Source organism: Haliaeetus albicilla, chromosome 7 (genome assembly GCF_947461875.1).
Source record: "Haliaeetus albicilla chromosome 7, bHalAlb1.1, whole genome shotgun sequence".
Classification (NCBI taxonomy): Eukaryota; Metazoa; Chordata; class Aves; order Accipitriformes; family Accipitridae; genus Haliaeetus; species Haliaeetus albicilla.
The window spans coordinates 1158369-1184117 of NC_091489.1; the positions used below are offsets into that span (position 1 = coordinate 1158369).

The following is a 25749-nucleotide window of genomic DNA, read 5'->3' on the forward strand; positions in this document are numbered from 1 at the left end:
CTTGGCACTGCTGCTGCGCCCAGCCGTGCCACGGAGGGAGGCAGGGAGACGGGGAGGTGGGTGCCCACCACGCACGGGGCCGCTGCCGAGCGCAGTAGGACGCGAAAGTTGACACGTCCATTGTGGCGTGCCGTGGTCGGTCCCGGTAGCAGCCTGGGCTGGGGCAGGAGCAAGCCGGGGACAAAAGCAGCAGGAGCTGGTCTGGGAAGCGGGGCTGGCTCCAGCGCTGTCCCGGCGGCTCAGGGGAACATCCTGCACGGAGCTCAGCCCCGTGGCCGCAGCCAAGCCCCGGTGCGGCGGGGATGCGGCCACGCTTCCTGCGGCGGCCTCTGCCAGGACTGGGAACGAGCAAAACAACAGCTGCTTTCCGGGCAGCCCCGGCAGAGCTGAGCACGCTTCCGGATGAGGCTGGGGGGCCAGGCAGCCCACTGCCTGCTGCAGCCGCTGCCAGAACAAGAGACGGATCTGTGACAGGCAATGGGAATAAGCCCCCCGTGCAGGGGGGGAGCCAGGCGATCTAGCCAGACCAGCCCTTGCTGCCTGGGCTGTGCAGTGTTGGGAGGGCATTCATGCACCCAGACGTGCATCTCTGCGGGTGCAGGCTCTGCTGGGTGGGTCCCCAGGGTGACTTGGGGGAGCAGACAGAGTGCCCCTGCCAAGTCTCACCCCTGTCCCTAGGGACCCCAGCAGAGCTGCCAGCGCTTTGCTGCACCCCAAGCAGCCATGCCTGGGTTGACGTGGGATGTGGGGCTCCAGCCCTGTGTGTCCTGGGATGGGGGTTTGGCCATGCCGAGCCTGGAGCCCCACTCCGGGCTCCCAGCCACCCCCACTGTGGGTATCGGGGATGTTCCTGGTGTCAGATCCGGCTGTCCCCGAGGTGCCCAGCAGGCCTGGAGATGCCCCAGAGCATCTGCCCCAGGAGGGGCTGGCTCCTGCGGGTATCCCCAGGGGCATAGCCATGGGACCCAGTCCCTCCTGGGGCCATGAGCAGGATGTGCCCCTTGCCTACCCTGGGGTCCCCTCATCGGGGCAGGACTACACATCCCGAGACCCCCAGTCCCACCATGACAGGGTTGCCAGGGGGCACTGCCTGGATTTTTGGGGGGGGGAGTGGAGCCAGAGGACACCTGTACCAGGACAGCCGGAGCTGCTTGTGGGGTCTCCCAGGGAGCTGCACCCCCCGGGGAGGGCTGGAGGGGTGCCCCAGCAGGCGGCAGGACGGACTACAGGTCCCGGCATGCTCGGCCATGATCCGCACCTGCCCAGGGAGCGGCTTTTGTTACCGGCGGAGCTGCGGGAGCGAGGTACGAGGGTCCCGCTCCGCCGCCGCACCAGGAGCAGCGCCCAGCGGTGAGTGTGCCCCGTGCCCCGGGACCCCCCAGTTCACCGAGAGCCACCGACCAGGACCCTCCCCACCCCCCATGCACTGAGCTCCGGCACCTCCCGGCATCCCCCACTGCACCGAGCCCCCAGCTCTCCCAGTATCCCGCTCCCGGCTCCGGGGCACGCCGGGTTCCCACTCTCATAGGGTGCGCTGTGCCTGCAGCTCCCCACGATGTCCCACTTCCCCCCGGCACCTCCGGGCACCCCGAGTCCCCGGGCAGCCCCAGCGGGTGAGCCCCAGACCGTGCCCATCCAGTCCCCACTGGTCCCCCGGGGGTGTCAAAGGCAGCGGCTGCCTGAGCCCCCCAGAGAATTTGCCTCATCTCACCCCTTCTCCCAGCGCTCAGCTCCCCCCATGGCCCCACTCGTGGGCTCCGACACTCATAACACATTTCCACGCTTTGCTGCCGAAGCCTTCGCTCCTCGCCTAGGTGGGATTTCCCACTCCCTCAGCATTAGCAGCCAGGGGCCTGTGGCAGGGTTGGGGTCCCGGGGGGTGGTTTGGCCGCAGCAGTGGCTGGCTGCGGAGGGGGCTCGGCGGCAGCGGCTGGGGTCTGGCTGCGCTTCTCCGTCCCCGGTTCCTGAACCAGGAAGTCTGTGCGGGAGCAGGGAGGGTTTTCCTGCTCTTCGGGAAGAGGCTGACGCTGCTGAGAGTATTTCTGCAGGGGGAACGGAGCGGAGGGCTCAGCCCCTTGGGCACAGAGAACCCATGGGGTCATCAGTCACGGCGAGGTCTGCGGCAGGGGCAGAGTGTTGGGTGCTGCGGGGTCATGACAGAGCAAAGGTGATGGAGCCCCGTCTGAGCTGGGGGCTGAGGAGGCTGTTCCAGCTGGGAAGCCAGGCAGCACGCAGGATGAACTGCTGGGGCAGGAGTCCGTTCCCCGATGGCCTCGGGTGTAGGGAGAGACCCATTTCTGGACGATGCTTCAGGCAGCTGCTGCCTCCCGGGGTCGCCTGAGCATCCAGACAGGATCTAATGGGATGCGGGAGCCACAGCCCGGCTGTGTCCATACCCTCCTCTGTACAACAGCAGGGATGTTCCCCGTCCCAGCCCGGGGGGCTCTGCAGGGACCCCTCTGGGGACATCCCCTCGGCCGGGGCAGGGCAGGACTGCCCCCATCCCAGTGGCAGGACTGAGCCACCGCCTTGCCCTCACCCTCAACCCGCATGCTGGCCTTGCTGCTTTGCAGCCCCCCCGACCCAGGCACTTGCGGAGGCTCCTCGCCACGAGCAGCCTCCCCTCCCCAGCCCCAGGCTCCTGCCGCAGCAGCTGAAGGGAAAAAATAGCTCGGAGCGAGCTCAGCCACCCCAGTGCCACTCAGCTGCTGCCGAGTGTCGGCACCCGGGTGCAGGGTGGGGAAGGGGCTTCGGGTCTAGCCCCTACCCTTTACCCAGGGCAGCCTGGCCCTGCCGTGAGGCTGCGCAGGCAGGGAGGTGCCCGGGCAGGAGCTGCATGACGGCATCAGGGCAGGGCAGAGAGCAGCGAGCACAGGTCTGCACGTGCACCCGGGCACGGGCCGAGCCAGGGTCCCGCTTCTCCTGGCCCACCGTCTCCGGCTGGTGCCGTGGGTCCGCCATCCTCCTGCTCTCGCCCAGCTCCCCGCCAGCCCCCGTGGGGCAGATCCCCAGGTCGTCCGGCAGCGCTGGTGGCCGGGGGTGGGAGACGGCGGGATACGGGGGCGATGGGAGCTGCTCGCACATGTCTGAACGAGGTCCCCCCTGGGGAGAGTTAATGTACACGCAGGAGCTGAGCCAAAAGGAGACGCAGGGCTCTGGCAGCCCCCGCTGAGCGCTGACTCACCGGCCAGGCTCCCTCCCCAGAGCCAGCAGCAGCACAGGGAGTGGGGGCAGCAGCAGCCCGGCACCTCGGCACGGTGGGTCCCCTTCCTTCTCTGGGGAGAAGCTGGGGGGGAGAGGGTCTGCAGGTTTGGGGCTGGGGAGCTGTTCTCTGGGCAGCATGGTACAGGATTGGGCCGCCTATGTCTGGCGGTCCTGGTGCTGTGGGGCAGAGGACTGTGGGCCTGCGGGTGTGTTTCGGGGTGTCTGTGTTGCCTCGTGCCCCTCCTGTGTGCCAGGGACGATCCGGCCTCGCTGGAGGGAGGTGCAGGGTGGCCTGGGTGCTGTGGATGTGACAGCAGCCATGAGCACGTGCCAAGAGGGAGGGCAGCGGTGCCCTGGCAAGAACCTGCTGCCAGGGATGAGGGGCTGCTGGTGCCGCAGCACCCACCGCGGTGGGGGTGGGAGCAGGGGTGGAGATGCATTACGGGGCTTGCGCAGGAGGCTTCTGCCCCCCCCCCCCAGGGGAGAGAGGCGGCAGTGCCAGCAGTGGCTGCAGCCCAAGCCAGGCCCACTGGAGGTGGCAGGAGGGCAGGAAGGTGCTGGTTTTATGGCCTGTCTCGTGATGTGTTTATGGCTGGGATGGGACTGCCGTGGATGCTGCCCAGCCCTGCCCTGGGCGACACGGCAGGTGCCTGCTCTGCATCCTGGTGCTGATGGGGTGGAGGATCACAGCTGAACTTTGCTCTCTGAGGTGGGGCTCCCGAGGGCTCCTGCCAGCACTGCAGCCGTGTCCACCCACTGCCCAGTGGCTCTACAGCTCCTTCCGCTGCCCGCTCCTGCAGGCAGGACCCAGCAGCGAGCCCAGGGGGAGCAGGGTCCTGCCCCATCCCTTCGGAGCATCCTCTCCCCTGTCTGGCACTGACACCGATCCGGATATCACCAAGTGTTTGCTTTGGTGCTGAGCCCCCTGTGTCACGTATCGGCCACCGCAGAGGCGGTGCTGAGCAGGTATGCTGACCCGGCGCCATCCCTGAAACTACCCCGCATTCAGCAGCAGGTGGGGGCTGAGCTGGGGCCCGCCCCGGTGCTGGCTGTTCCCATGGTCCCCCTGTCCCCACAGCAGGCCACAGGCTGGCTGGGGAGCGGGGACACCTGAGCCCTGGCCATGCTGTCCAGGTCTCCGCAAGCCCCAGGCCTGGCAGACATTGTCCCTGCAGAGGGTGTTTGGCCAGCTGGCAGGATGATAGGGGACATGTGGATGCCTGAACATGGGGTTCAGGATGTGTCCCTGGTCCTTAGAGCATCACCCTAACAGCTCCTTCTCCCCAGGCAGGGGCCGGAGAAGGGACTGCTGCCTGCCAGTGCCGCTCCAGGGAGCCACAGAGGAAGGCGCTTCTCCCCATGGCAGCCGGCCCCCCCCCATAACGCCAGCCAAACTGGACACCGCAGTCCCACAAGAGACCCCCCCCAGCCAGCGCCCACCCACCTGCCACCTCCAGCCCAGCCCGGACTCGCCCGTTGCTGCCCTGCTCCACACCGGCCCTGCGTCCCACGGGTCGGCCACGGGCAGACGCCGCGATGCTGCGACCATCACCGGTGGGTAGAGGTGGGCGGTTGCCGGTGGGTAGCCCTGGGGACTGGGGTGAGGGGGGCGAGGAGCTGGGGCAGCTCCGGGCTGGTCCTTCGTCCTGTCCCCATGGTGTGGCCGGAGCTGAGCCACCATCCCGGCATCCCTCGCCCCACGCTGGCATCCCTCGCCCCACGCTGGCATCCCTCGCCTGCTGTCCCCAGCGCCGCTCGGCCGGGCAGACCGTGGCCAGGAGATGGCAGCAGGACCCTGCCCGCAGAAAGTGGGGGGGTGAGGCGGGAGCAAGGGCGGGGGTCCCTGTGTGCCACCCTAAGGGGGGGAACCCCAGTCCCCACAACGAGTGGCTTTGGGGACCGAGCTGGCTAGTGGCACCAGCCTCAAACCCTGAGGGGACAGAGTGGGCTGAGGGGTGCAGGAAGCGTTCCCCCGCCAAGGCCCCCCCCATGCCACCCTCCTCCTGAGTGACCCCCACCCGTGGCTGACACTGTGCCCCTCTGTCCCCAGACCTGTGCAGCGGCGATGTCCCCGAGGTGGAGATCATCAGCCTGCTGGGCCAGCAGCTGCCCCGCTACACGCTGCGGGCTGACACCATCTTTCACTACGACCATGACGACTGGCTGCGTGCTCCCCCTGGCCCCCCGGAGCCCGTGGCCCCCCTCACCCCCCAGCAGATCGAGGAGACCCTGCAGTACTTTCGTGAGTGCCCCATCCCGCGCCGTGGGGCCGGTGAGGGCAGCGGGGTGCAGGCAGCACCGGCCGGGGTGGGTCGGGGCCGCGAGGGCAACACACGAGCTAATCGCCCCTAATGGGATTGACGGGCTGGATTTCCTCGCCCAGAACATCCCGGGCTAATTCTGGGAGCAGCTTCTGCTGAGCTGAGCCGGACTCTCAGAGAGAGCTCCTGTCATCTCCCGGGACCCCCTGCACGTCCCTGCTCCCCCCGCACTTTGCCGTGGCTCTCTGGGGTGGAGAGTGCGCCGGTGGCCCCCAGTGCTGCTGGCCCACCAAACATGACAGCCTGGAGCGGCCGAGGGGGGCACGGGGCCGCTGCTGCCGGCAAAGCCCCTGGAGCCATGGGGTGTGGGTGCCCGGGGGGAGACACCCACAGCCGCCGTGGTAGGGCAGGGACGATGCCCCACGGCGCTGCGGCGAGGCCCGTTCCTGGGGCAGGGTCGGGGTTCAGCGGGGGGCACAGACAGATTATCTCTGCTTTGCTTCTGCCTCTGGCCTACGTGTGGCGGGGACAGGATTAGAGAGAGGGGATGGCGGATGGATGTGGGGCAGCAGGAGACAGATGGGGCTGAGGCCCCGGCCCCACTGCCGCCCCAGCTCCCCCCCGCCGCCTGCGACAGGCTGGGCTGGCGACTCGTGCCCTGCCTGTGCTTGCAGCCTTCCCCATCGGGCTGCTCCCCTCCCTGGTCAGCAGGCAGCGGGGTGCAGCCCCCCCCAGCCATCGGCACCCCCCTACCCTGCAGCAACAGTGCAAGGGATTGAACCTCAAACCCCGTTTGCCTGCCACAGGGCAGGGAACACCCCGCTCAGTAGGACCCCGGGCATCCCCATCCCCTCTCCATGGGGACAGCCGTGCTTGGCCCCGGGACCCCCACGGGTCACGTTTCTCCATGACTCCAGTGCCACTTGCATGTGCCGGCGTGGAGGGGGCCCGCGCTGCCTCATCCCTTTACCCAAACCTTTAAGCTGCCGTCAGAAATAGCCCCCTGTAATCTGCTTGCGCAGAAACGCAGGGGACCTGCCCGGAGGAGCAAATCCCCAGGCAGGGGATTAGGAAGAAGCGGCTCCTGCCTGTCCATGCCAAGACGCACACTTGTGTCCTTGGGGTCCCTGGGGGGTGGGTGCCCAGGTTTGCTGGTTGGGTCCCTGCCCTCACCCTCTGCCATCACTGGGAGGAGAAACACTGGTGCAAGGAGGAGGGAGAAGCTGGGACTGAGGGTGCCTGGCCCTGGCCCCAGCTCCAGGAGGGGTCCGGTGGTTACAGTAGGACGTGGTTTGGGGTCAGGATCCCATCGGGTGGGAGTCCAGCAGGCAAATAAGGGCATCGTGTGTTGATGAGGGGCAGCTCCAGCCCCAGCCTCATCAATTCACCCATTAGTTCGGTACTAATGAGGAACGGCATTGAGGCAGGTGATGGGGGCAGGCAGTGTGTACGTTGGCATTACCAGTATGATGCTCAGTGTGCCGTGGTGCCGTGGCATGGGGTCCTCGGCGCAGCCCCGCTGCCCTACCGCCCACGAGGCTTGTGCTACGTGCCAGGCAGCTCCTCCATAATTCAGCACAGCATGATTTATTCAGCTCTCCTGCTTTGGTGCTGCCTCTGCACAAGTATGGTTGTGGGGGAGCTGGGGGTGCCAGCCAGGGAGCATGGGGCAGCCTGGACAGGGCACGGGGGGGAGCAGGCTCATGCCAGCCCATGCTCAGAGTGTGGGGGTGCTGAGTGGAGCAGGTTGGAGGAGGATGGAAAAGCCCTTTCCCGAGTCAGGGACCTAGCAGGTCTCAGGACCTCACTGGGCACCCGCGTGTGCAGGATTTGTGGTGATCCGTGTCAGTGATGATGGGGGGACCCAGGCCTGGGGTAGAAGAGCAAGGCTGGCCAGGCAACGGGCAGGGAGCTTTGGCAAAGGCCGTACTGTGGCGTAACCTGACCGTCAGGGGAACCCCAGCCCTGCATGCAGCCTGGGTTTGGATGAAGGACTCGAAACCTCTCCTTGTCCCTCCTAAGGGGCAAAAGCCGCTGCCTGTGCATGACCCGTGGGGCCAGCCCTGCAAAGCTGCTGCTCAGGGCCCAGTGACCCCTCAGCGTCCCCTCTCAGCAGCCAGCGCTCACCACCATCCGTGGGGACCCCGGTGCCCGCTGCGCGTCCACAAGCTGGGGGACGAGAGGTGGGACACAGAGCCCAGCTGCACCGGCACCCCAGGGCTGAGCAGGATTGTCCCGATGGGTCCCCAGGTCTGAGCAGGATTGTCCCGATGGGTCCCCAGGTGTCCCCCAACGGGGAGCCTGGTCCTGGGGTGCCTGGTGGGGAGCATCCCTCCAGGACGCCCTGATGGGGGACCGCGTTCCCAAAACTCCCCGGGGGAGCTTCCAGCCGCAGCGAGCCGATATCCATCCCAGCGGCGGAGCGAGGGGGGAGCGGGCAGCTCCCGGCCCCGCCGCCCCCGCCCCGCTCCCGCCCGGCCCCGGCACCGCCCCCGGCCCCGGCCCCGGTCCCGGTGGCGGTGGGACGCGCCCGGGCAGGTGTGCGCAGACGGGGCGACCCTATAAATAGGGGCGGGAACGGCCGGGCTGGACTGGGCTGGACTGGTTGCGGTGGGCTCGGCGCGATGGAGATCTGGAGCAGCCCCGCCGCCTACGACGAGCTGAACGGGAACGCGGAGCGGGGCGGGGGCGGCGGCGGAGACCCCATCACCCGGGAGCTGGAGGAAGGTGAGGGGGGGGACACGGGGGACGGGACCCGGCCCGGTTCTGCCCGGGGAGCGCGGCTGCGGCGGGTCCGGGCTCTCTCCGCGGGCGGGGGGGGGGGGGGGGCCGGGGTCTCTCCCCCGTCCGTGCGGGACCCCCTCCCCGCTGCGGGGTGCGCAGCCCCAGCCCCCGCTCGCAGAGCTCCGTCCCGGGGAAGCTGCCGCCTGGTCCTTTGGGGACCCCCCGGGTCACCCTGACCCCGGGGAGGGGTCTCCCCGCTCCCGTGGTGGTGGGGAGCAGGCAGAGGGATGGGGCGAGGGCTCCCCCCCCCTTCCCCAGGTCTGCCCGTGCCCGCGGGGACGGGGGTCTGCCCTCCCGTGGGGTGCGGGTCCCCACATCGAGCTGGGTCAGGCCCGTGGAGGGGGCGGCTGTTTACGTGTTTGCCAGCGCTGCGGCCCCCAGTGTCTCCCAGGGCCTGCCATCGCTCAAACTGTAACGATGCTCATGCTCTAATTATTTCCAATTAACAGCTCAGGGGCCTGATGAGGTGCAGCTGGGGACCCCTGCGGGGAGCAGGCCCTGTTGGGCTATGGGGAGGGGGGGTGAGGCCGGGGCTGGGGTTGGCCCCTCTCCCTGTGGACGTGCCCACTGGTGTACGTGCCTGTTGGGGTGCGGGGCCAGCACCCAGGGCAGTGGGGACCAGACTGGGATTGGGGGTGGGAGGGGGTGGTGGTGGGGGGCATTGCCATGACAACATGCACACCATTACACAACCCCAGCTGGGGCGGCGTAATGGGATTTGTGTGGCTGAGCCTCTCCAGTTAACCCACTTTGTCTGCCCAGCTGGGGACGCGGGTCAAGGCCCCGAGTGCAGCAGCCGGCACAGCTCTGCCAGGGGAAACTGAGGCACGCGCCCTTGAGGCAGTTGAACATCGGAAGGGAGCGTCAGGAGCAGCTGTGTGGTGCGGGCAGGGCTCGGGGCGCAGGCAGGACTTGGGGCTTCGTGCTCGCTGCTGGCTCCCTCCCACCGTGCGGCTCCGGCGCTGCCATCTGGGCGCGTGCCCGGTGCTGTCTGGCAGCTTCTGCAGGCACAGTTGGCAGGAATGGTGCTGGGGGACAGACGTCCCTGTCCTCTCACCACCTCTCCCTGCCAGAGACCCAGATAGCGGCAGGGGAGGAGGCCGGGCTTTAGCTGGGGCCTGGCCCGACGCAGTGCTGCGCGGTGTTGGCGTGGCAGGCAGCTGCCTGTTACTGAGGCAACCTGCCTGCAGCTGCCTTTGCCCCTGTTGCTCAGAGCGCGGGTCGCTGCGTTGCTGCAGCTGGAGCGGCATCGGCGTGGGTGCGGGGTGCGACATCCTCAGAGGTCGCGTTTGGCTCTGCCTTGGCCAGCATCTCCAGGGAGAAACTAGGGCAGGGCTGGCTTCTCAGGGGGAGATCTGGGGGAGGGGGCTGGGGACAGATTGGAGGGCACGCTGCCTGCGAGCCTGGCTCGGCGTGGTGCCACCCACCGCTATTTATACTGGAGCTCCAGCATGCTTTTTGCTGGAGATGTCACCTCCGATCCTGTCTCTGCTGCCTGCCTTTCTCCATCCCTCCATCCCATCTGTGCATCCTGTAGTGGGGCTGGCACTATGTCCGGGCTGGGGTGGTGGTGCAGCAAGGGGGGCTCGGCATCTTTCCTGCCGCCCCAGGATGCGTGCAGGGTTGGGGGGTGAGGTGGGAGCACCCCGTTTCCCATGGTGATGCTGTTACAGCTGTGAGCATCCCTGCCTGCCTCTGCTCTGCACTGTGGCTGGTGCTGCCAAGCAGATGAAAGGTCCTTTTTGGTGACCACCGTGGAGCAGCTTTGTGCCACCTGCAGCAGTCACCTCCCATTCCCTCCACCGTGCAACCCCGGGGGCTGCTGACGGGAAGCAGTGACACAGGGCAGGAGGCAGCGGGGAGGCTGAGCCCCTGGGCCAGCGCTCCAGTAGTGCGGGGGTTCACCCTTCGCCCTTCTCCCCCAGTCCTGTGTGCTGAGCGGGTGGTCAGGATCACGAAGACCTACCATGACATCGATGCCGTCACCAACCTGCTGGATGAGGTATGTCAGTGCTCGCCCCGTGCGTGGGCTTGGGCTGGTGTGAGGGCCGGGGACTGATGGGACCCTGGGGACACAGGGGTGGGCGAGGGCTGGGGAAGGGGGGGGGCAGAGCAGGGGACAGGCCCCGGCTGACGCAGACCTGCCCCTTGCAGAAGGAGCGGGACCTGGAGCTGGCGGCGCGCATCGGGCAGTCCCTGCTGAAGCAGAACCGGAGCCTGACTGAGCGCAATGAGCTCCTGGAGGAGCAGCTGGAGTTGGCCAAAGAGGAGGTAATGGCTCCCGGGTACAGGGTCCTGGCCTCGGCCCCCTGCGTGCCCAGCCCGGGGGCCGTGGGCGGCTGTGGTCCCCTTGGCTGTGCCCTGATGCCCCTTGCCCTCCCAGATCGCGCAGCTGCGCCACGAGGTCTCCATGCGGGACGACCTGCTCCACTTCTACACCACCACGACGGAGGAGAGCGAGCCCACCACCGCCACCTCCACACCGTGAGTGGGGGGGTCCCTGTCCCACCACTTCACCTGGGGCACAGCTGCTCCTGGGGGGCTGGGCAGAGGCGTTGGGCAGGAGTCCCTGGGGTAGCGCCAGGGCTGGCACTCCCTTCCCTCCCATGGTGGCCGTGGGTCCAGACCCCCAGAGATGGGTCGCTGCGGATGCCTGCCTGGGAGCTGGGGGGAGTGGGCAGGGGGCTGGGTGGGCAGCCCCATCCTGCCTGCACTGCGGGTGCTCAGTGCCCTCCCTGCTGTCCCCAGGCTGCGCCGGCAAGAGTCCTCGCTGTCCCTGCAGCAGTACTTCCAGTACGACACCTTGCAGCAGAAACTCAAGTGCCTGGAGGAGGAAAACCAGAAACTTCGCATGGAGGTGAGCAGAGCCGGCTGGTGGGACGCCCCTCTCTGTGCCCACCTCTTCCCCTCCTGGTGCCGGGGGACCTGAGCTGGCCCCTATGGAGGCTGGAGGTCCTGCCCATCATGCTCAGCCCCTCCGACACTCTCTCCCAGGCCACCAACATTGCAGCCAAGACCTGTCAGTATGAGGACCAGGAGCAGCAGCTGATGATCGACTGTGTGGAGCAGTTCTGTATGTGGGGCTGGGCTCGCGGGGGGCAGCTCCTCTCTGGGCTTGGGTTGGGGGGGTCTGCAGGCACTGCCCAGCATCACTGCATGGGCTGGGGAACCATGCCCTGGCGGTGATGGACCCTGGGCCTTCCCCAGCTGAAGCAAGCCAGCAGGTCATTTACCTCTCCGACGAGCTGGCCCGCAAGACAGAGGACACTGTGCGGCAGCAGGAGGAGATCAGCCAGCTCCTGGCGCAGGTTGTGGACCTGCAGCAGAAGTGCCGCACGGTGAGTGTCCCCTGCCCGTGCCAGGGGGATGCTGGGGGGGGGACACACACGGGGCACAGCTCCCTGACCTGCCCGCTCCTGCCCACAGTACGGCTCGGAGGTGGAGGAGCTCCAGCAGCACCTGGCCGTGGCAAAAGAGGTGCAGCAGCAGCTCCGGATGGAGGTGAGCCCGGGGAGGGCCTGGCCATGGGTGCCCCGGCTGCTGGGGGGAGGGGGGGTCCTGCCCCATCGCCGATGGGGCTGTGCCTGAGCTGCGCCTGTGCCCGCAGCTGCGGGACCTGCAGGAGAAGTACGCCGAGTGCGGTGGGATGCTGCAGGAAGCCCAGGAGGAGGTCAAGAGCCTGCGCAGCCGCAGCCTGCCCAACAGCACCGTCAGCCGCTACGGCACGCCGAGCCTCCTGCCCGTGGTGAGCGGGGGGTGCGGGCAGGGCTGAGCAGCGGGAGGGCTGGGGGGGCTCCGCTCTCCCCTCTGCTGACACTGGGTCCCCCGTGTCTCCAGGACTCGCTGGCGGCTGAGATCAAGGGGATGATGAGGAAGGGCACAGACAGCTCCTCCTCGGACTACAAGTGAGTGCTGGCATCGGTGGCTCGTGCTGGGCCACGAGACGGGGGGGGTCCCTGGGGGGCTGGCTCAAGGGTCCATCCCTGCCTGCTTCCTGCCCGTAGGAGCTACCTGCGTGTCTTTGAGACGGTGAAAGCGGTGAACCAGGCGGCCAAAGCCAGGTCTTGCTCCGAGTCTCCCCACAACATGCCGGGCTCCAAGCAGTTGTCAGCCGCCCCTTCTGGTGGGGCCAGCACCCCCCGCACCAGCTGCTCCGGCCCCGAGGGTGCCCAGTGAGTGCTGCAGTGGGGACTCGGGCTGGGTGGGACAGAGCGGCTGCCCCCGCGTAGGAGATGGGCGGTTGGCAAGATGTTGATCACATCGGAGCATTAATCAACGCCGCCAGCCTGGGGCAGGAGGAGGGCAGGCGCAGCCGGAGCTTGCTGCCGGCTGGGGTCCGGCGCAGCGTTGGGGGGTGTGTGGCGTGGGACCGCGGCCCGAGCACCCTAACGCTGTGCCCGCCGGCAGGGGCGAGAGGGCCGGAGAGGAGCCCCGGGCAGCCCCGGGCCGGCAGGACCTGGAGGCGGCGGTGCAGCGGCTGTCGGTGCGGCAGCAGAGCCATGCCTCGGAGGAGCGCTCCTTCTTCGAAGCAGAGCGGGAGCGCAAGCTTGGGCGGCTGAGGGACGGGGAGAGCTCCAGCGGCTTCCTCACCCCCAACGAGAGCATCGTCTCCACTGGGACCACCTACTCAGGGAGCTCGGAGCTCACCGCTGGCTCCGGCTTCTCCCTCTGCTCCCTCACCTACCTGCCTGACAAGCTGCAGATCGTGAAGCCCCTGGAAGGTGAGGGGTGGAGGGGGCTTCCTGGTGCGCAGAGATGGAGGTGCCGGGAGGATCCCATGACACCAGCTCATTCTCCCCGTCTGTGTGTGTGTCCCCCCCCAGGCTCTGTGACACTCCACCACTGGCAGCAGCTGGCACGGCCCAACCTGGGTGGGATCCTGGTGCCCCGTCCCGGGGTGCTTACCAAAGACTTCAGGCAGCTGGACATTGACCTGGAGGAGGTCTACAGCCTCAATGACCTGGAGGAGGATGACGTGGACACCAGCTCCTTCCAGCTGCTCCCTACCTCTATGCCCGCCAAAGCCAAGGAGCGCTCCGGGGGTGAGCACGGAGCGAGGGGGCGGGGGGGATGCGGCCCCTGGGACGCCCCTGCCCTGCCCAGGCTGCTCCTCGCATCCCCCCACGCTCTCCCCTCTTGCAGCAGCCTGTCCTTTTCACCCGTCCGTCCCCGTGGGGATGCTCCATCTGCAGCTGCACAAGGGCCGTTATGCAGCCGCCCTGGTGTGGTGAGCCCTCGCCGTCACGCTGGCGTGTGCCTGCTGCGGCCTGGGCATGTGGAAGGGACAGGTCTGGGAGAAATGTCAGCTCCTGTTCACACTTGTGCTCCCAGCCCTCTCTTCTGAGCAAGCGCCGGACCCAAATGCTGCTGGAGATGTGGCCCGTGCATGCAGCTTTCTGCTGTCCATGGCAGCTCACAGCCCAGCTTTGGCTCTCCTCTCTGCCCAGAGCCCTGCTCTCTGCCTGTGTTGTGCCCTCCCTCCCCATTAACCCAGTGTCTCCTGTCCCTTCCAGTGTTCCTCTCTGTTAACAACCTCCCCCAGACCCCGTCTACCTTCACCATCACCACCTGCCACATCCTCCACCCCACCACTGAGATCACTACGGTGACACCCAGGTAAGGCGTGTGGCCCCCCCACCGCCTGCACTGCCTGCACCGCTACCCCATCAGCCCCCCCCGTCCCCTCCTAACCCTCTCGTCACCCTGTGGCTGGCTCTGTGCAGCTCGAGGAAGCAGCGGGCTGGGGACCACCTGCAGCCCCTGATGCTCTGAGAGATGCCCGGCACTTGAAATGTCCCTGAATCTGGCTGCTTGAGTGGCTGTGCACCCCCCTGGGGGGCTGGGACCAGGCCGCCCCCCCCCCCCCCCCCCAGCCTCTGCCCTGCAGCACCATGATGGGAAGAAGAGCCTTCCTCAGGGTGGAGAAGGCTGGGCTCACCTCGGGGAGCAGTTCCCTGGGGACAGAGCAGCATTTGCTCCTGGCACTGGCAGGGAGTCACCTTCCCTGGGAATGGACGTGGCTTTCCTCCTCCCTGCACTTGTGCACCAGCCAGGACCTTTCCCCAGGCTGGACTGGAGGAGCCAGGCGCTAGGCTGCCCCTTAATTAATGAGCACTGTTGCTTAGCCCTAATAACGCCCCCGCCCCCGCCAAGGCTTGTTCGGGGGTTGATGTGAGCTGGAGTTCACTGCGCACTGTTAGACAAAAACCCTGCATGTTTGGAAAACGCTTGTAGAGCAGCAACCATGTCCCATCCCCTCCTGGCTGCCTGAAAGCTGGGGGGGCATGGACCCCACCCCCCCCAGGGCTGTGCCACGAGCTTTGGGGCCCTTGGGCAATGCTGCAAGCATGGGGGTCTCCCACAGCCTGAGGCATGTTAGGTGAATTAATGTGTAGGAAGAAGGAAGGGGGGCCCTGCAGCAGCATCCCCCAGGACGGGGCCCCCCACTGACCCCCCCTTCTGCTCTCTCTTCCCCTCCAGTCTGTATAACGCCGTCGTGCCTTCTTGTGGGCCCTTTGAGGGGCTGAGCCTCGGCAGCCCCTCGCCGGAGCCGTCTTCCCCCATGCTGGCACCTGGCCCCGGACCCCTGAGCACGCCTGTGGGACTCGTCAGGCTCTTGCTGGCGCGGGGCATCTCTGCCTCCGTGCCAGGGACTGGGTCGCAGTGGGCCCCCCCGCTCCCCTCCCAGGACCCCCAGCATGCTGACACTCGGCCCTTCCCTGCGCCCGGGGGGCAGGACGGACCCCCGCTCAGGAGCAGCATCTTCAGCTTGAACCTGGTGGAGAAGCTGCGGCGCCTGGGGCTGGACAAGGTGGTGGCCAGAGGGGAGATGTCTTATGCCCGAGGAGAGTGCAGGGGAGCCCGGGATGCGCTGACGTGATGGTGCTGCGGAGCCCACAAGCCCGGGATGAGACATGTCCTCTTCATCGCCCATCCACAGGGAAATGGAGATGGGACAGGCTTTCAGCCCCTGCTCTGGGACCCGGCAGCAGGCCCAGTACCGGCTCAGAGGGGTTTTGCCCTGGCTGCAAGGACGCAACCCTGCGGTGCCGTGTGGTCCCAGCACGATGCTTCCCCGGCCCTGTGCTATGCTGCGGCAGGGTCCTGTGTGCTGGGAGCTGCATGGGGTGATGCAGCTGGGGAGAGCTCCGGGCAGGGGGTGCTGGCTGACCCTGTCCCACGCTGTGGGGGTACGGAGCCTTCGCAGGAGCTGGTTGTTGGCAATAAAAACTGTTCTTGCTTCTGCTGAGCCTGTCCGAGGAGCAGCTCGGCCCTTTGGGGCTGTCTGGGCTGCTGCATCGAAGGGTGATGCTCAGTCTGGGCTCAGGTGGTCCTGGGGGGATGACACCCGCCTGTGCCAGGGTGAGACCTCCCACACTGGGCTGGGCTCCTGGCCAGCATCTGGGCTGACTTTGAAAGGGAATGGTGGTTTTAAACTCTTTCCTGCCCATCGAATAGCAGTAGCAGCAGCACTCCCCAGCACGGGGACTCCTGGCGCAGGTGTTTCTCGGGGTGTAGTTGTTGCTCCCACCGACTGTGTCCCTCGCTCCAGGCTGTGCCCTGTTCCTTGTCAAATAAATGTGAAATCACGAAGCAGCTCGTGTGTGCCGTGTCTGCTGCCATGGGCCGTGTCTGCCACTGTGCTGTTGGGTGTCTGCCCTGCCATTCCTGGTGGGGCTGGGGGCAAAGCCCACCTGCCTGGCCGCCCTCCTCTGCCCCAACTCTTCCCAGCAAAGACGTGAACAGCAGCAGCTGTAGTGCCAAAGCTTTATTGCAGGAAGGAACATGCACTGAGCGTGCTGGTGCTCTGCACAGTGCGGCCAGCCCAGCGGCTACACGGCATTGACCGACTCCTCAGCGCTGCGACGGCCGAAGTCCATCCAGTCGGGGTAGTAGTGGTCGTGCAGGGCCGCCATCCCCTCGTCCCCGTGCACGTAGCCCTTGCGCTCTCTCAGCTCTGCCAGGGCAAGGGCAGCAGGTTAGAGCTGCCCCGGGCTGGGGGCTGGCATGGGATGGGGGGCTGGGCTGTGCTTTATGGACCCCCCCCCCCCCCCAGCTGCCCACCCTGCACCTCCCGGTACCTGTGAAGATGGGCAGGAGCTGGGAGATGAAGTGCTTCTGCTCCTGGGACAGGGAGTCGGGCCAGTCCCGCCGGACCAGGCTGGTGGGGAGCTGGCGGGGGTCCTCCGCAGCGCCCCGTGCCTCTGCCGCGGGCCGGCACAGGCAGGCGGTCGCCATGATAGCGAGGACGAGGCCGATGCACACCTTCACCTTCATGGCTGCGGAGAGACTGAGCGGGGAAGGGGAGCAGAGGGGCTGCAGCCACCGAACTGGGGACACAGGCTCAGCCTGCAGCAAGGGGCGACCCATGCGGGGAGCACGATACGCGTCCCCAGGGCATGGCCAGTTCACAAGTCCCCACTGCCCCTGCTAGTGGGTCCCCAAGTCCCCTCCATCCTTCTCATCTGGTCCCCGAGTCTTCTCCATCCCTCTCTCCCAGCAGGTCCCCCAAGTCCCCTCCGTCCTTTTTGTCTGGTCCCCAAGTCCCCAACATCCCTCTCGCCCAGTGGGTCCCCAAGTCCCCTCCATCCTTCTCATCTGGTCCCCAAGTCCCCTCCGTCCTTCTCGTCTGATCCCCAAGTCCCCTCCATCCTTCTCGTCTGGTCCCCAAGTCCCCTCCATCCTTCTCATCTGGTCCCCGAGTCTTCTCCATCCCTCTCTCCCAGCGGGTCCCCAAGTCCCCTCTGGCCGGTCCCTGCAGCCCGGCCGGGACTCACCTGCTGGCCCCGGGGCTCGGCGGGGTGGCTCGGCGGGGTGGCTCGGCAGGGTCCAGGGCAGCCCCGGCTCACCCCGCTTTTAAAGGCGCTGCCACGACTGCCCCACCCCGGGGCGGCTCCACACTCACCCGCAGAGACACGGGGCAGCCCCACGGGCACACACGTGTGCACCCACACCCACTCACAGACACACACCGCCGGGGCTGCAGGACCGTGTGTCTGTGTGGATCCATGCGTACGGCTGGAGACTGTATGAGGCAATTGGCCATGATTGTATGTGTGCGTCTATAAACACGTAACTATTTTATCTGGCCATACCTATCTACATTTGTGTGTTATTTTATACATACATACACACATATAGATCAATGTATACACACATACAGCTATGTATGTGTATAGATATGTATAAACATATATAGGTATAGCTGTAGATATGGACATGTGCGTGTATATATATATGCATAGAGTGCATGCACATGTAAATATACACACATATACGTGCAGAGCTTGATAGAGATAGATCCATATATACTCATCTATAGTGTCCATATACATACAAAGATATACATGCACATATACAGGTATAGGTACTTGCATACATATATATGCATGTTCATCTATAGCTACATATGGACATAGGTAAATATAAATCTAGATAGAGCTACCTAGAGGGTACTTGGCCTTGGTTGCATTTATATATGTAGAAAAGCATAGCTATTTATCTAGCTGAACATGCGCACCTATACATACATATCTATACACCCACATACGTGTACGTATACACACACAATTAGAAATACATATAGAGTTATATATATATATATATACACACACACGTACATATACATGCAGATACCTATGCAGGTATGTACATATACACATGAGTGTATAACTATGCAGGTAGGTGCATAGACACATGAGTGTATAACTAGCTAAAAGATATAGTCATAGCTGCAGATGTATATATAGATGTATACATAGGTGTAGATCTAGACAGAGCTATAAAACTGGGGGATGGGGGGGGTGTCTGTGCGTGTGGCAATTGGCCCCCTGTGGTCAGTTTATCTGTCTGTCACAGGGACATTCATGCATAGATAGGTAACTATACATATCTATATGTACACATACAGAGAGAGAAAGAAAGAGCACACATGAGATGTATATGTGTGTGTGGGTAGGTTTATTTGCAAGGTAACTGTAAGGAGCAATTGGCCACAGCACTATGTATGCGTATATACCTATATATGTGTGTGTGTGATTTATATCTATCTGTCTAACTACATACGTAATTAAATGCATATACAGCTTACACATATACATAATAGATGCATAGCTACATCTAGATATAAATGGAAGTATAGCTATAGCTATAACTGATAGCTAGACATATAGATGTGCACATATGTGTGTGTGCGTGGAAGGAGCCTATATGGGGCAATTGGCCATGGTTATGTGCATGCATATATAAATGTATTTCTATGTGTCTATGTACACACATACTGTGCACACACACCCCCCCCGAGAAATTCATATGTTGAGATAAATATATAGACACATAATTGCACACATGTATGTATACTGGTATGCTCATCCTGGTGGGTGCTCGCACTCTCTCTCTCTCTGAACACACAAATGCACACAGGTTGATATATCTATGGTTATATAGACTACAGATTTAGCTGTAGATGTAGCTATAGACAGAGAGAGAGAGAGAGAGAGAGAGAGAGAGAGAGTGTGTGTGTGTATGCACGTGCACAACCATGTGCTCGCATATATGTTCGTGTGGATGGTAACTCTATGATGGGGCACATGTATCTTACTATGTAAAAACCACACAGGTCTTAATAGCTATAAATACATGTATCTGTATATACAAGTATATAAAAAGACACCTATAGATGTTGACAGAGAGCTCGGGGGGGGGGGGGGTACATGCATGTGCATGCGCAGATGTCCCTCTATGTCTATAAGGATGGAGGAGAATAGGTGGGGCAATTGGTCCCAGCAGTATATATGTGTAGCTACAAACACATAGCTATCTACATACATACTGCCATAGACAGGTATACATACATATAAGGAGAACTTGACCCTGGCAGTGTAATATACTATAGTACACACATGGAGACACAGAATTAGATTTTATATTATATGTTTATTATTATATTTTATAATGGATTATGTATGCAGATAAATTATATGCTACTTTTAATGTATATATAATAAACAGTGACTATACAGTATAATATATAACGTTCTATACAATATAAAATACAGATAATATACATAATGTATATAATTGTGAGTGATAACATACTGTATATCTTATGCATCTATCTAAATATATGCATATATTCATATGTATACATATGGCTATAGATATAGACAAATATGTGCACGTGTCTACCTTTATATGTATGGAGACTATATGGGGTAATTTGTCCCTCTGCATGTGTGTGTCTATATATATATATATATATATATATATATACACACACACACACACACACACACGTGTGTATGTGGCTGGCTGTGTATATACGTATATGTGTGGAGACTATATGGCACAATTCACCCCAGTGGCATGTACGTGTGTGTACACACACACACATATATATGTGTCACTGTGTGTGTATATGTGTACATATTGATGTACATACACGCGTGTGTGTGTGTGTGTGTGTGTATATATGTAGACAGCCTCCCCCCCCACTGGAGCCAATTGCCCCATATAGTCTCCATCCATATAAACATACATGCATGCACATGTGTGTCTATAGCTATATGTGTACATATATATGTATAGAGTACTGAGATAGTTACTATACTATATCTATTATACATATATATGTGTATATGTATACACACACATATCTATCTACACACCTATGTGTGTGTGTATGTATACGTACTTGTAGATATAGGTATAAAGCCATACGTGTATGTGTGTGTATAGGCACGTATGTTGACAATCTATGGGGCCATTGGCCCCGTCAGAAGGCATGTACGTACGTATATGTGTGTGCCACCATGCCGTGGCTGAGGTGACCCTCTGCATGGGGGCTGAGGGGCAGCTCCAGCTGCTGGGGGGGCTCACGGGGTGTCTGGGGGGGCCCAGCCCTGCCGTGTGGCTCCGGCTGATGCTGCCGCACTCGCCCTGCCGCAGGCTGGCACCAGCAGAGACATCTTCACCCTCAGTTACAAAAACGCTGGCGCTGGGGATCCCCCCCCTCCCCGCAGCGTCACGGGGGTCCCCAGGGGACTGTGCCTCCGGCCACTTGGACTTGGTGGAGCAGGCAGCCAGGACAGACGTGCTGCTGGGAGACGTGCCCTTTGCCAGGACACACAGAATCATAGAATCATTTAGGTTGGAAAAGATCGTCAAGATCGAGTCCAACCATCAGCCATGCCCACTAAACCATGTTCTGAAGTGCCTTGTCTACGCACTTTTTGAATACCTCCAGGGATGGTGACTCCTGGGCAGCCTGTTCCAATACCTGACAACCCTTTCAGGAAAGAAATTTCTCCTAATATCCAACCTAAACCTCCCCTGCCGCAACTTGAGGCCATTCCCTCTTGTCCTAAATGTCCTGGAGCAGCCCATTCCTGCAGCTCTGTCAGCTTCCCCCCCGCCCCGAAAACCTTCGGGGTGTCGTGGAACGGGTGGGCACTGCTCGCGGTGACAGACCCCGGAGCTCTGGCTGCGGGCACACGATGCCCACCCCAAGGCTCAGTAACGCCCTGCTGCTGAGCACAGCCTGCCCCAGCACCCCCAGTAAATCCCCCTCTGCCGTCCCCAGTCTCTTCTTGCAATATTGATAGTTCCTCTCGCCTGTATTTACCCTCGTCTCGTTGTATTCGTAGAGAACATTTGTCTCCCTCCTTCAATAAAACCCATCTGCATGACATGCCAGGGATCGGGTGCGCTTCGCTGTCGGCCCGTGCCCCTGGCACTCGGTCGGTTTGCAAAGACCGCTATCGGTGCTCCTCAAACAACGCCAAAACAAATGGGCTTTGAATGGGCAGGAAGGCAGCAGCGCCCTGGCACACCCCATGCTCCGCAGCGATTGATTGCTCGCTCTGCAGAGTGCTTTTCACAAGGAACAAACAAATTGTTTTGCAATTTCTGGCTCTTAATGGCTCGATCTGGGCCAAATGAGCCGTCAGGGTGATGGGGAGGCAGCCACCACTTCCTCCAGCGCCATGGGCCGGGCAGACCCTTGACGCAGGTTTGCAGCCCGACCTGCAGGTGCTCGGGCCGGTCCCTTCTCCCAGCACTGGCTGCACCGCGACAGGCTGGACCTAGGAAAGCCAGGACTTACGGCGTCTGCCTCTGCCTGGCTGGGTCTGGCTCTCTTGGCCCAGCCTTATCCGCACTGGCCGAGGAACGCTGGGCCAAAGCGGTGCCTCCTTCTTGCGACTGAATGGCTGCGAGCAGCCCCGCAAAGCCCAGCGGGGAGAAAGCCTGGCTCCACACGCTGAGCAAGGCCCCAGCGCAGGCAGGAGAAGTTGAATTTTGGAGGCAGAAGCAGACCAGAGATTGTGCTGCATCAGGCTGCAGTCACGTACACATGCCCCAGTGTGACTGTCGGTCTCAACGCTGCCTGCACTCGCTCTCCGAGTGCAGGCAGGGCTCGAGGTCACCTGCACTCATAGGTGCTTTGCGTAATTGTGGCAATTTGGTTTCCAAGAGCAAAGTCTCCCAGGAAAGTAAATGGCAGCAAAGTGAACCCAGCGCTGCACTGCAGCGCATGGAAAAGGGGTGGAAAACCACAGTCGTTGCAGGCAGCGAGTGAACAAACAAGACTCTCTTCTTAGAAAGCTGCCAAAAGCACAAGTGGCCGCCCAGGCAGCTCCCGGTGTTTCCGCCACCGCGCCGACAGCAAGCGAGCCTCACCAAAACACCGCAGCCCTCGCAGCGGGCAGGCCAAAAGCTGCAGCCACAGCATCGCCTGCCATGGGATGGACAAGGCTGGGGGTGCCCACGGAAGGAAACCATGGACGTTCTGCGCCCCTTCTGACAGACTGGAGTACGTTTCACGTTGCTTTTCCACAGAAGGTGTTGCCAGCCTCAGTAACCAGAGCTGCTCTAAAATGCATGTTTTACCTGAGGCGACTTTGTTTTTGCTTGTTGGGGAGCTCCTAAGGTCCGAGAGGAAAAGGGCCCCTCAGCCCCCACCAGAGCCTGGCACTGGGTGACAGAAGCCCCCCCTCCTCACCCCAACGGTCCGGCTCTGCTGGAAGCAGAAGTGCTGAGCAGCCTGGGCAGTCTTACAGGAACAAAAAAGAGCACAAGACTGGGTGCGAGGGTTAAGGAACTCCAGGCCAGGAAGGGAATGACTCAACACCCACCCACTCACAGGCTGTTTACCTCAACTCCAGTCAGGGACTGGAACACCCAGACAGCACCAAGGGTGCTCGTCTCCCCATTCCCACAGCAGGTCACAGGGGGAAACGCGCCCCAGCACCCCGCAGAGCTCCCCGGGGCTGCACGTCCCCCCCCAGCACTGCTCCCATCAGTGGCAGGGAAGCCCACCAGGCTCCCGCTCTGACCAGCGTCACTGCTTATGGAGAGCAAGGCACATTGGCTTGAGAAAGCAACTGAATCCACCAAGCAACTGCTTTTGAAAACCATTTTTATTTAAATAAGACTTTAAATACATTACATAAAACATTAAAAATGAAACCAAAAATCTGTTACTTCACAGGGCATTAGGCAGCAGTTGCTAGGATCACATAAGCTCTGCGGCTCTATCTACAGTGATACTTGTTACATTAGTCCAAAATTGATCCCTTGTCAAAAGTTTAACCCAAGGCAACGGTTCCTTTGAGTACCCCAGTACCTTGGGGCTTGTAGGGTACCGGCACCTGCCAGGCCTGAACCGCAGACATCCAGCCTTGAAGTCACTCTTCAGTTACTCCTCTTGTTCATCATCAAGCTTCCCCAAATCCCTCTGCCACCAGGAGCCAACACTGCCTAGAGGGAAGGTGCTATCTCCCCATGCCATGTCACAGCTCGCGCTCGGTGCCTCGCTCCGTGTAGGACCGCAGGAGGCACCGCCAGAGTTACCGTCCATCAGAATGGAAGAGCAGCTGGACTGAGGAGCGATCCGGACAGTCTCTGGACTGACGGGCCGAGTCCCTTGGCTTAACTTGGAACATCTGGTTACTTTTAGCTGCAGGCTGGACCATGCCAAATGCCCGATTTACCTCTGTTAAATGAGGGACAGCAAGACGAGATAGCATGGGCTCTTGTGAGTTTATTACATCACTGAATTACACTAGTCCAGACTGAATAGTGGACCCAAGAGAGTTACATTACACAAACCGGCTGGTTTTAAACTTATGACAAGGGACAGATGGGAATTTCATGGTAAGGAAATCTTCTTGCATAAAGCTTCACTGACCCACAGGCACTTAAAACCCATGGACTTTCAGCTGGTCGTCTTTAGCCAGTCCAATCTGCAAGAAAGAAAACGCACTTTACAGCACACCGAAGCAGAGAGGCCTCTGCGCACATCCGTATGCTGACTACGCTGCTGTAGAACTGTCAGATTTCTGCTCCCCCCTGAAGCATGGAATGAAGATTAGAGCGCGACTGCAAAGCCTTGCTGGATGGTATTTGCCTCAAGCAAGAATTTCAAGAACAGAAAGAGCTTCCTCCATCAGCCTGCCCTTCTAAGAAAACTGGAGCCCGTGTAGTTTATTAACGCAGACACTCATGTTTAGTTTAACATTTAGCTAGCACGCGCGGCAGAGCGAAGGCATCCTACCTCTACGAGGAACTGGCATATGTTCTTGCGCTGGTCGCCTTGCAACTGAATCACTTCTCCATATTCGGGGTGTTCAATTACAGTACCATTGCAGGCAAATTTCTACAACGCGGAGAAAACCCTCCTTAGTACGACACAAACCGCCGACACCGCTCCCAGACACCGCGGTGGCCCCCCCCAGCCCCTCCACCCTCGCAGACGAGGGGCGGGCCTCCCCCCCCAGCCCCCGGACCCCCCCACCGCAGCACCCACCTTCTTGAAGGCCTTCACCAGTTTCTTTTTATCGTAATCATCCGCGATGCCCTGGACTGTGGTGAGGGTCTTCCTGCCGTTCCGCTGCTGGATCCTTATATGGATGTAGTCCTCAGTGCCGGCAGGGAGCAGGTCATCACCCTTACTTGCATCAGCAAAGGGGTCTGCGGAGAGCGCCCGTCAGACCCCGGCCCGCCGCCGCCCCCGCCCCTCCGCGCCCCGCATTGGCCCGCCCGCCCGCCCGTCACAAACAAAGCCCGCCCGCCCCCACGCCCCGCCCCACCCCCGCGCGCCGCGGCTGACGCAACCGGCCCCGGGAATAGCAACTGCGCCACGGGGGCGGGGCCGACCCAGGGCGGGGCCCGTCAGGCCGCTCCCCGCCCCTTCCCCACCCCCCCCCCCCCCGGCCCCTGGCCCTGGCCCGGCCCCGGCCCCCGCCGCACAAAGGGCCTCACCGAAGGGTTGGAGGTTCTGGATAGCGGACATACGATACGCTTCCCTTCCCTCGGCGGAGGCGGGCGGCGGCGGCGGAGGCGGCGGCGGAGGCGGGCGGCGGCGCGAGCGGCTCTCGGCGGAGGGGATGCTCTCGCGGCGGCGGCTCGAGACGCTGTCAGGGGGGCGGGACTGGCGCCGCCCGCTTATATACCGCCTCCGTGTGACGCCAGCACGCACGGAAAGCGAGGGCACCGATTGGCCGACGCGCGCGGGGAGGGGGGGAAGAGGGGGGGGCGTCACGCCGCACGGCCGAGCGCGGCCGCGCCCCGGCTGGCGTGAGAAGCGTCGGGCGCATGCGCGGCGGAGGCTCGGGTGGGTGGGGGTGTCGCACGGAGCGGCGCATGCGCAGAGCGCCGGGCGCCCGGCGGGGCCTGCGGACGCGCCGTGCCCGGGCCTCGGGGGTCCCTCGCCGGCCCCGGGCCCCCAATCGTCCCCGCCGGCCTCGCCCGCGGCCTCTGCCTCCCCCCCCCACCGCCTTGGCGACCCGCTGGGCCCAGCTCTGCGGCGGGCTGCGGGGCCGGGGGAGCGGTGCCCTGGCGTGAGGCCCGGTCCCCGTGGTGCGTGACACAAGGCCGGGTGCCGGGTGGGATCCCCGGGGTGGGACGAGGCCTCGGGGGTGAGGCAGCGGTGCTTGGGGGCTGGATCCCCGAGGTGGGGTGGGGTGGGACCCCCTGGGCAGCACGGTGGTCGGGCTGCCTCCCGGCCGGGCCCGCTCCATCCCCCTCGGCAGAGCTGCAGTCGTCGGGCTGGGGTGACCGGCTGCAGCACCCTGCGGACGGGACTGGGAGCGGGAGCCGGCGGCAGCGAGATGCAGTTCAGTCGGCCGCATCCCCGTGGTCGTCGTGTCCGCCCGGTGCGAGGGCTGAAAGCCATCGGAAGGCCGGACGGAGGCGTCGACCAGGGCCACGGGGCTCCCATGGGCACACGAGGCATTTGCTCGCCAGCCCGTGTCATGTGGAGAGGGCCTGGGGTTCTGCCGGGCGGACGGTTTATCTCCTGATGATCAAAACACACAGGAATCCCCCGAGCTGCCGGCCCGTGGCTGCCACTGCTGTGTCCCATTCACAGTTACCTTGTGTGGGCCCTCGCAGTCTGGGTTTGGCCTCACGGGCTGATTTATCTGCCCTGTGCTCCACAGCTGCACTGCTACGGGTGCTTCGTGGATGGCTTCTCTATGAGCTCAGGCCTGAGAAGACTCAG

General features: G+C 62.6%; 4 protein-coding genes across 5 annotated transcripts; 2 read left to right on the plus strand and 2 right to left on the minus strand.

Moving 5' to 3' along the window:
* The first annotated feature begins 3082 nt into the window (after positions 1-3082).
* On the plus strand, positions 3083-5646 carry LOC138686223 (uncharacterized). Its single transcript, XM_069788319.1, has 4 exons — positions 3083-3095; positions 3192-3257; positions 4492-4758; positions 5255-5646. The coding sequence occupies exons 1-4, from the start codon at positions 3083-3085 to the stop codon at positions 5554-5556; spliced, it is 648 nt and encodes a 215-aa protein (XP_069644420.1). The 3' UTR covers positions 5557-5646.
* A 2337-nt stretch (positions 5647-7983) lies between these two features.
* Positions 7984-15845, plus strand: HAP1 (huntingtin associated protein 1). 2 transcript variants are annotated; one of them, XM_069786333.1, is made up of 15 exons: positions 7984-8192; positions 10175-10251; positions 10404-10520; positions 10633-10733; positions 10998-11106; positions 11244-11322; positions 11457-11587; positions 11676-11750; positions 11857-11994; positions 12087-12154; positions 12254-12421; positions 12657-12970; positions 13073-13291; positions 13763-13865; positions 14730-15845. In XM_069786333.1, the coding sequence occupies exons 1-15, from the start codon at positions 8090-8092 to the stop codon at positions 15127-15129; spliced, it is 2202 nt and encodes a 733-aa protein (XP_069642434.1). In that variant the 5' UTR covers positions 7984-8089; the 3' UTR covers positions 15130-15845. The 2 variants fall into 2 exon arrangements, with proteins under 2 accessions (XP_069642434.1, XP_069642435.1); XM_069786334.1 differs by lacking the exon at positions 13763-13865 and having other exon boundaries at positions 7989-8192; positions 14730-14902.
* Positions 15846-15949: 104 nt separating this feature from the next.
* Positions 15950-16568, minus strand: LOC138685928 (gastrin/cholecystokinin-like peptide). Its single transcript, XM_069786335.1, has 2 exons — positions 16331-16568; positions 15950-16206 (listed from the first exon to the last, which is right to left on the minus strand). Exons 1-2 carry the CDS (start codon positions 16524-16526, stop codon positions 16082-16084), a joined length of 321 nt encoding a protein of 106 aa, XP_069642436.1. The 5' UTR covers positions 16527-16568; the 3' UTR covers positions 15950-16081.
* Positions 16569-23269: 6701 nt separating this feature from the next.
* Positions 23270-24679, minus strand: EIF1 (eukaryotic translation initiation factor 1). Its single transcript, XM_069786336.1, has 4 exons — positions 24510-24679; positions 24055-24218; positions 23803-23904; positions 23270-23491 (listed from the first exon to the last, which is right to left on the minus strand). Exons 1-4 carry the CDS (start codon positions 24538-24540, stop codon positions 23447-23449), a joined length of 342 nt encoding a protein of 113 aa, XP_069642437.1. The 5' UTR covers positions 24541-24679; the 3' UTR covers positions 23270-23446.
* Between the last annotated feature and the right edge of the window lie 1070 nt (positions 24680-25749).

What these genes read in the sequence shown, in the direction of transcription:
- EIF1 (XM_069786336.1), bottom strand. Translation starts at nt 24,540, where the DNA reads ATGTCCGCTATCCAGAACCTCCAACCCTTCG. An exon ending in CCAGAACCTCCAACCCTTCG is followed by an intron (nt 24,219 to 24,509) that starts GTGAGGCCCTTT and finishes CGCTCTCCGCAG; the next exon opens with ACCCCTTTGCTGATGCAAGT. An exon ending in TATGCCAGTTCCTCGTAGAG is followed by an intron (nt 23,492 to 23,802) that starts GTAGGATGCCTT and finishes TCTTTCTTGCAG; the next exon opens with ATTGGACTGGCTAAAGACGA.
- LOC138686223 (XM_069788319.1), top strand. An exon ending in CAGCCCGGCACCTCGGCACG is followed by an intron (nt 3,258 to 4,491) that starts GTGGGTCCCCTT and finishes CCTTCTCCCCAG; the next exon opens with GCAGGGGCCGGAGAAGGGAC. An exon ending in CGATGCTGCGACCATCACCG is followed by an intron (nt 4,759 to 5,254) that starts GTGGGTAGAGGT and finishes CTCTGTCCCCAG; the next exon opens with ACCTGTGCAGCGGCGATGTC.
- LOC138685928 (XM_069786335.1), bottom strand. Translation starts at nt 16,526, where the DNA reads ATGAAGGTGAAGGTGTGCATCGGCCTCGTCCTCGCTATCATGGCGACC. An exon ending in GCTCCTGCCCATCTTCACAG is followed by an intron (nt 16,207 to 16,330) that starts GTACCGGGAGGT and finishes TTGCCCTGGCAG; the next exon opens with AGCTGAGAGAGCGCAAGGGC.
- HAP1 (XM_069786333.1), top strand. Translation starts at nt 8,090, where the DNA reads ATGGAGATCTGGAGCAGCCCCGCCGCCTACGACGAGCTGAACGGGAAC. An exon ending in TGGAGTTGGCCAAAGAGGAG is followed by an intron (nt 10,521 to 10,632) that starts GTAATGGCTCCC and finishes TTGCCCTCCCAG; the next exon opens with ATCGCGCAGCTGCGCCACGA. An exon ending in TGCAGCAGAAGTGCCGCACG is followed by an intron (nt 11,588 to 11,675) that starts GTGAGTGTCCCC and finishes TCCTGCCCACAG; the next exon opens with TACGGCTCGGAGGTGGAGGA.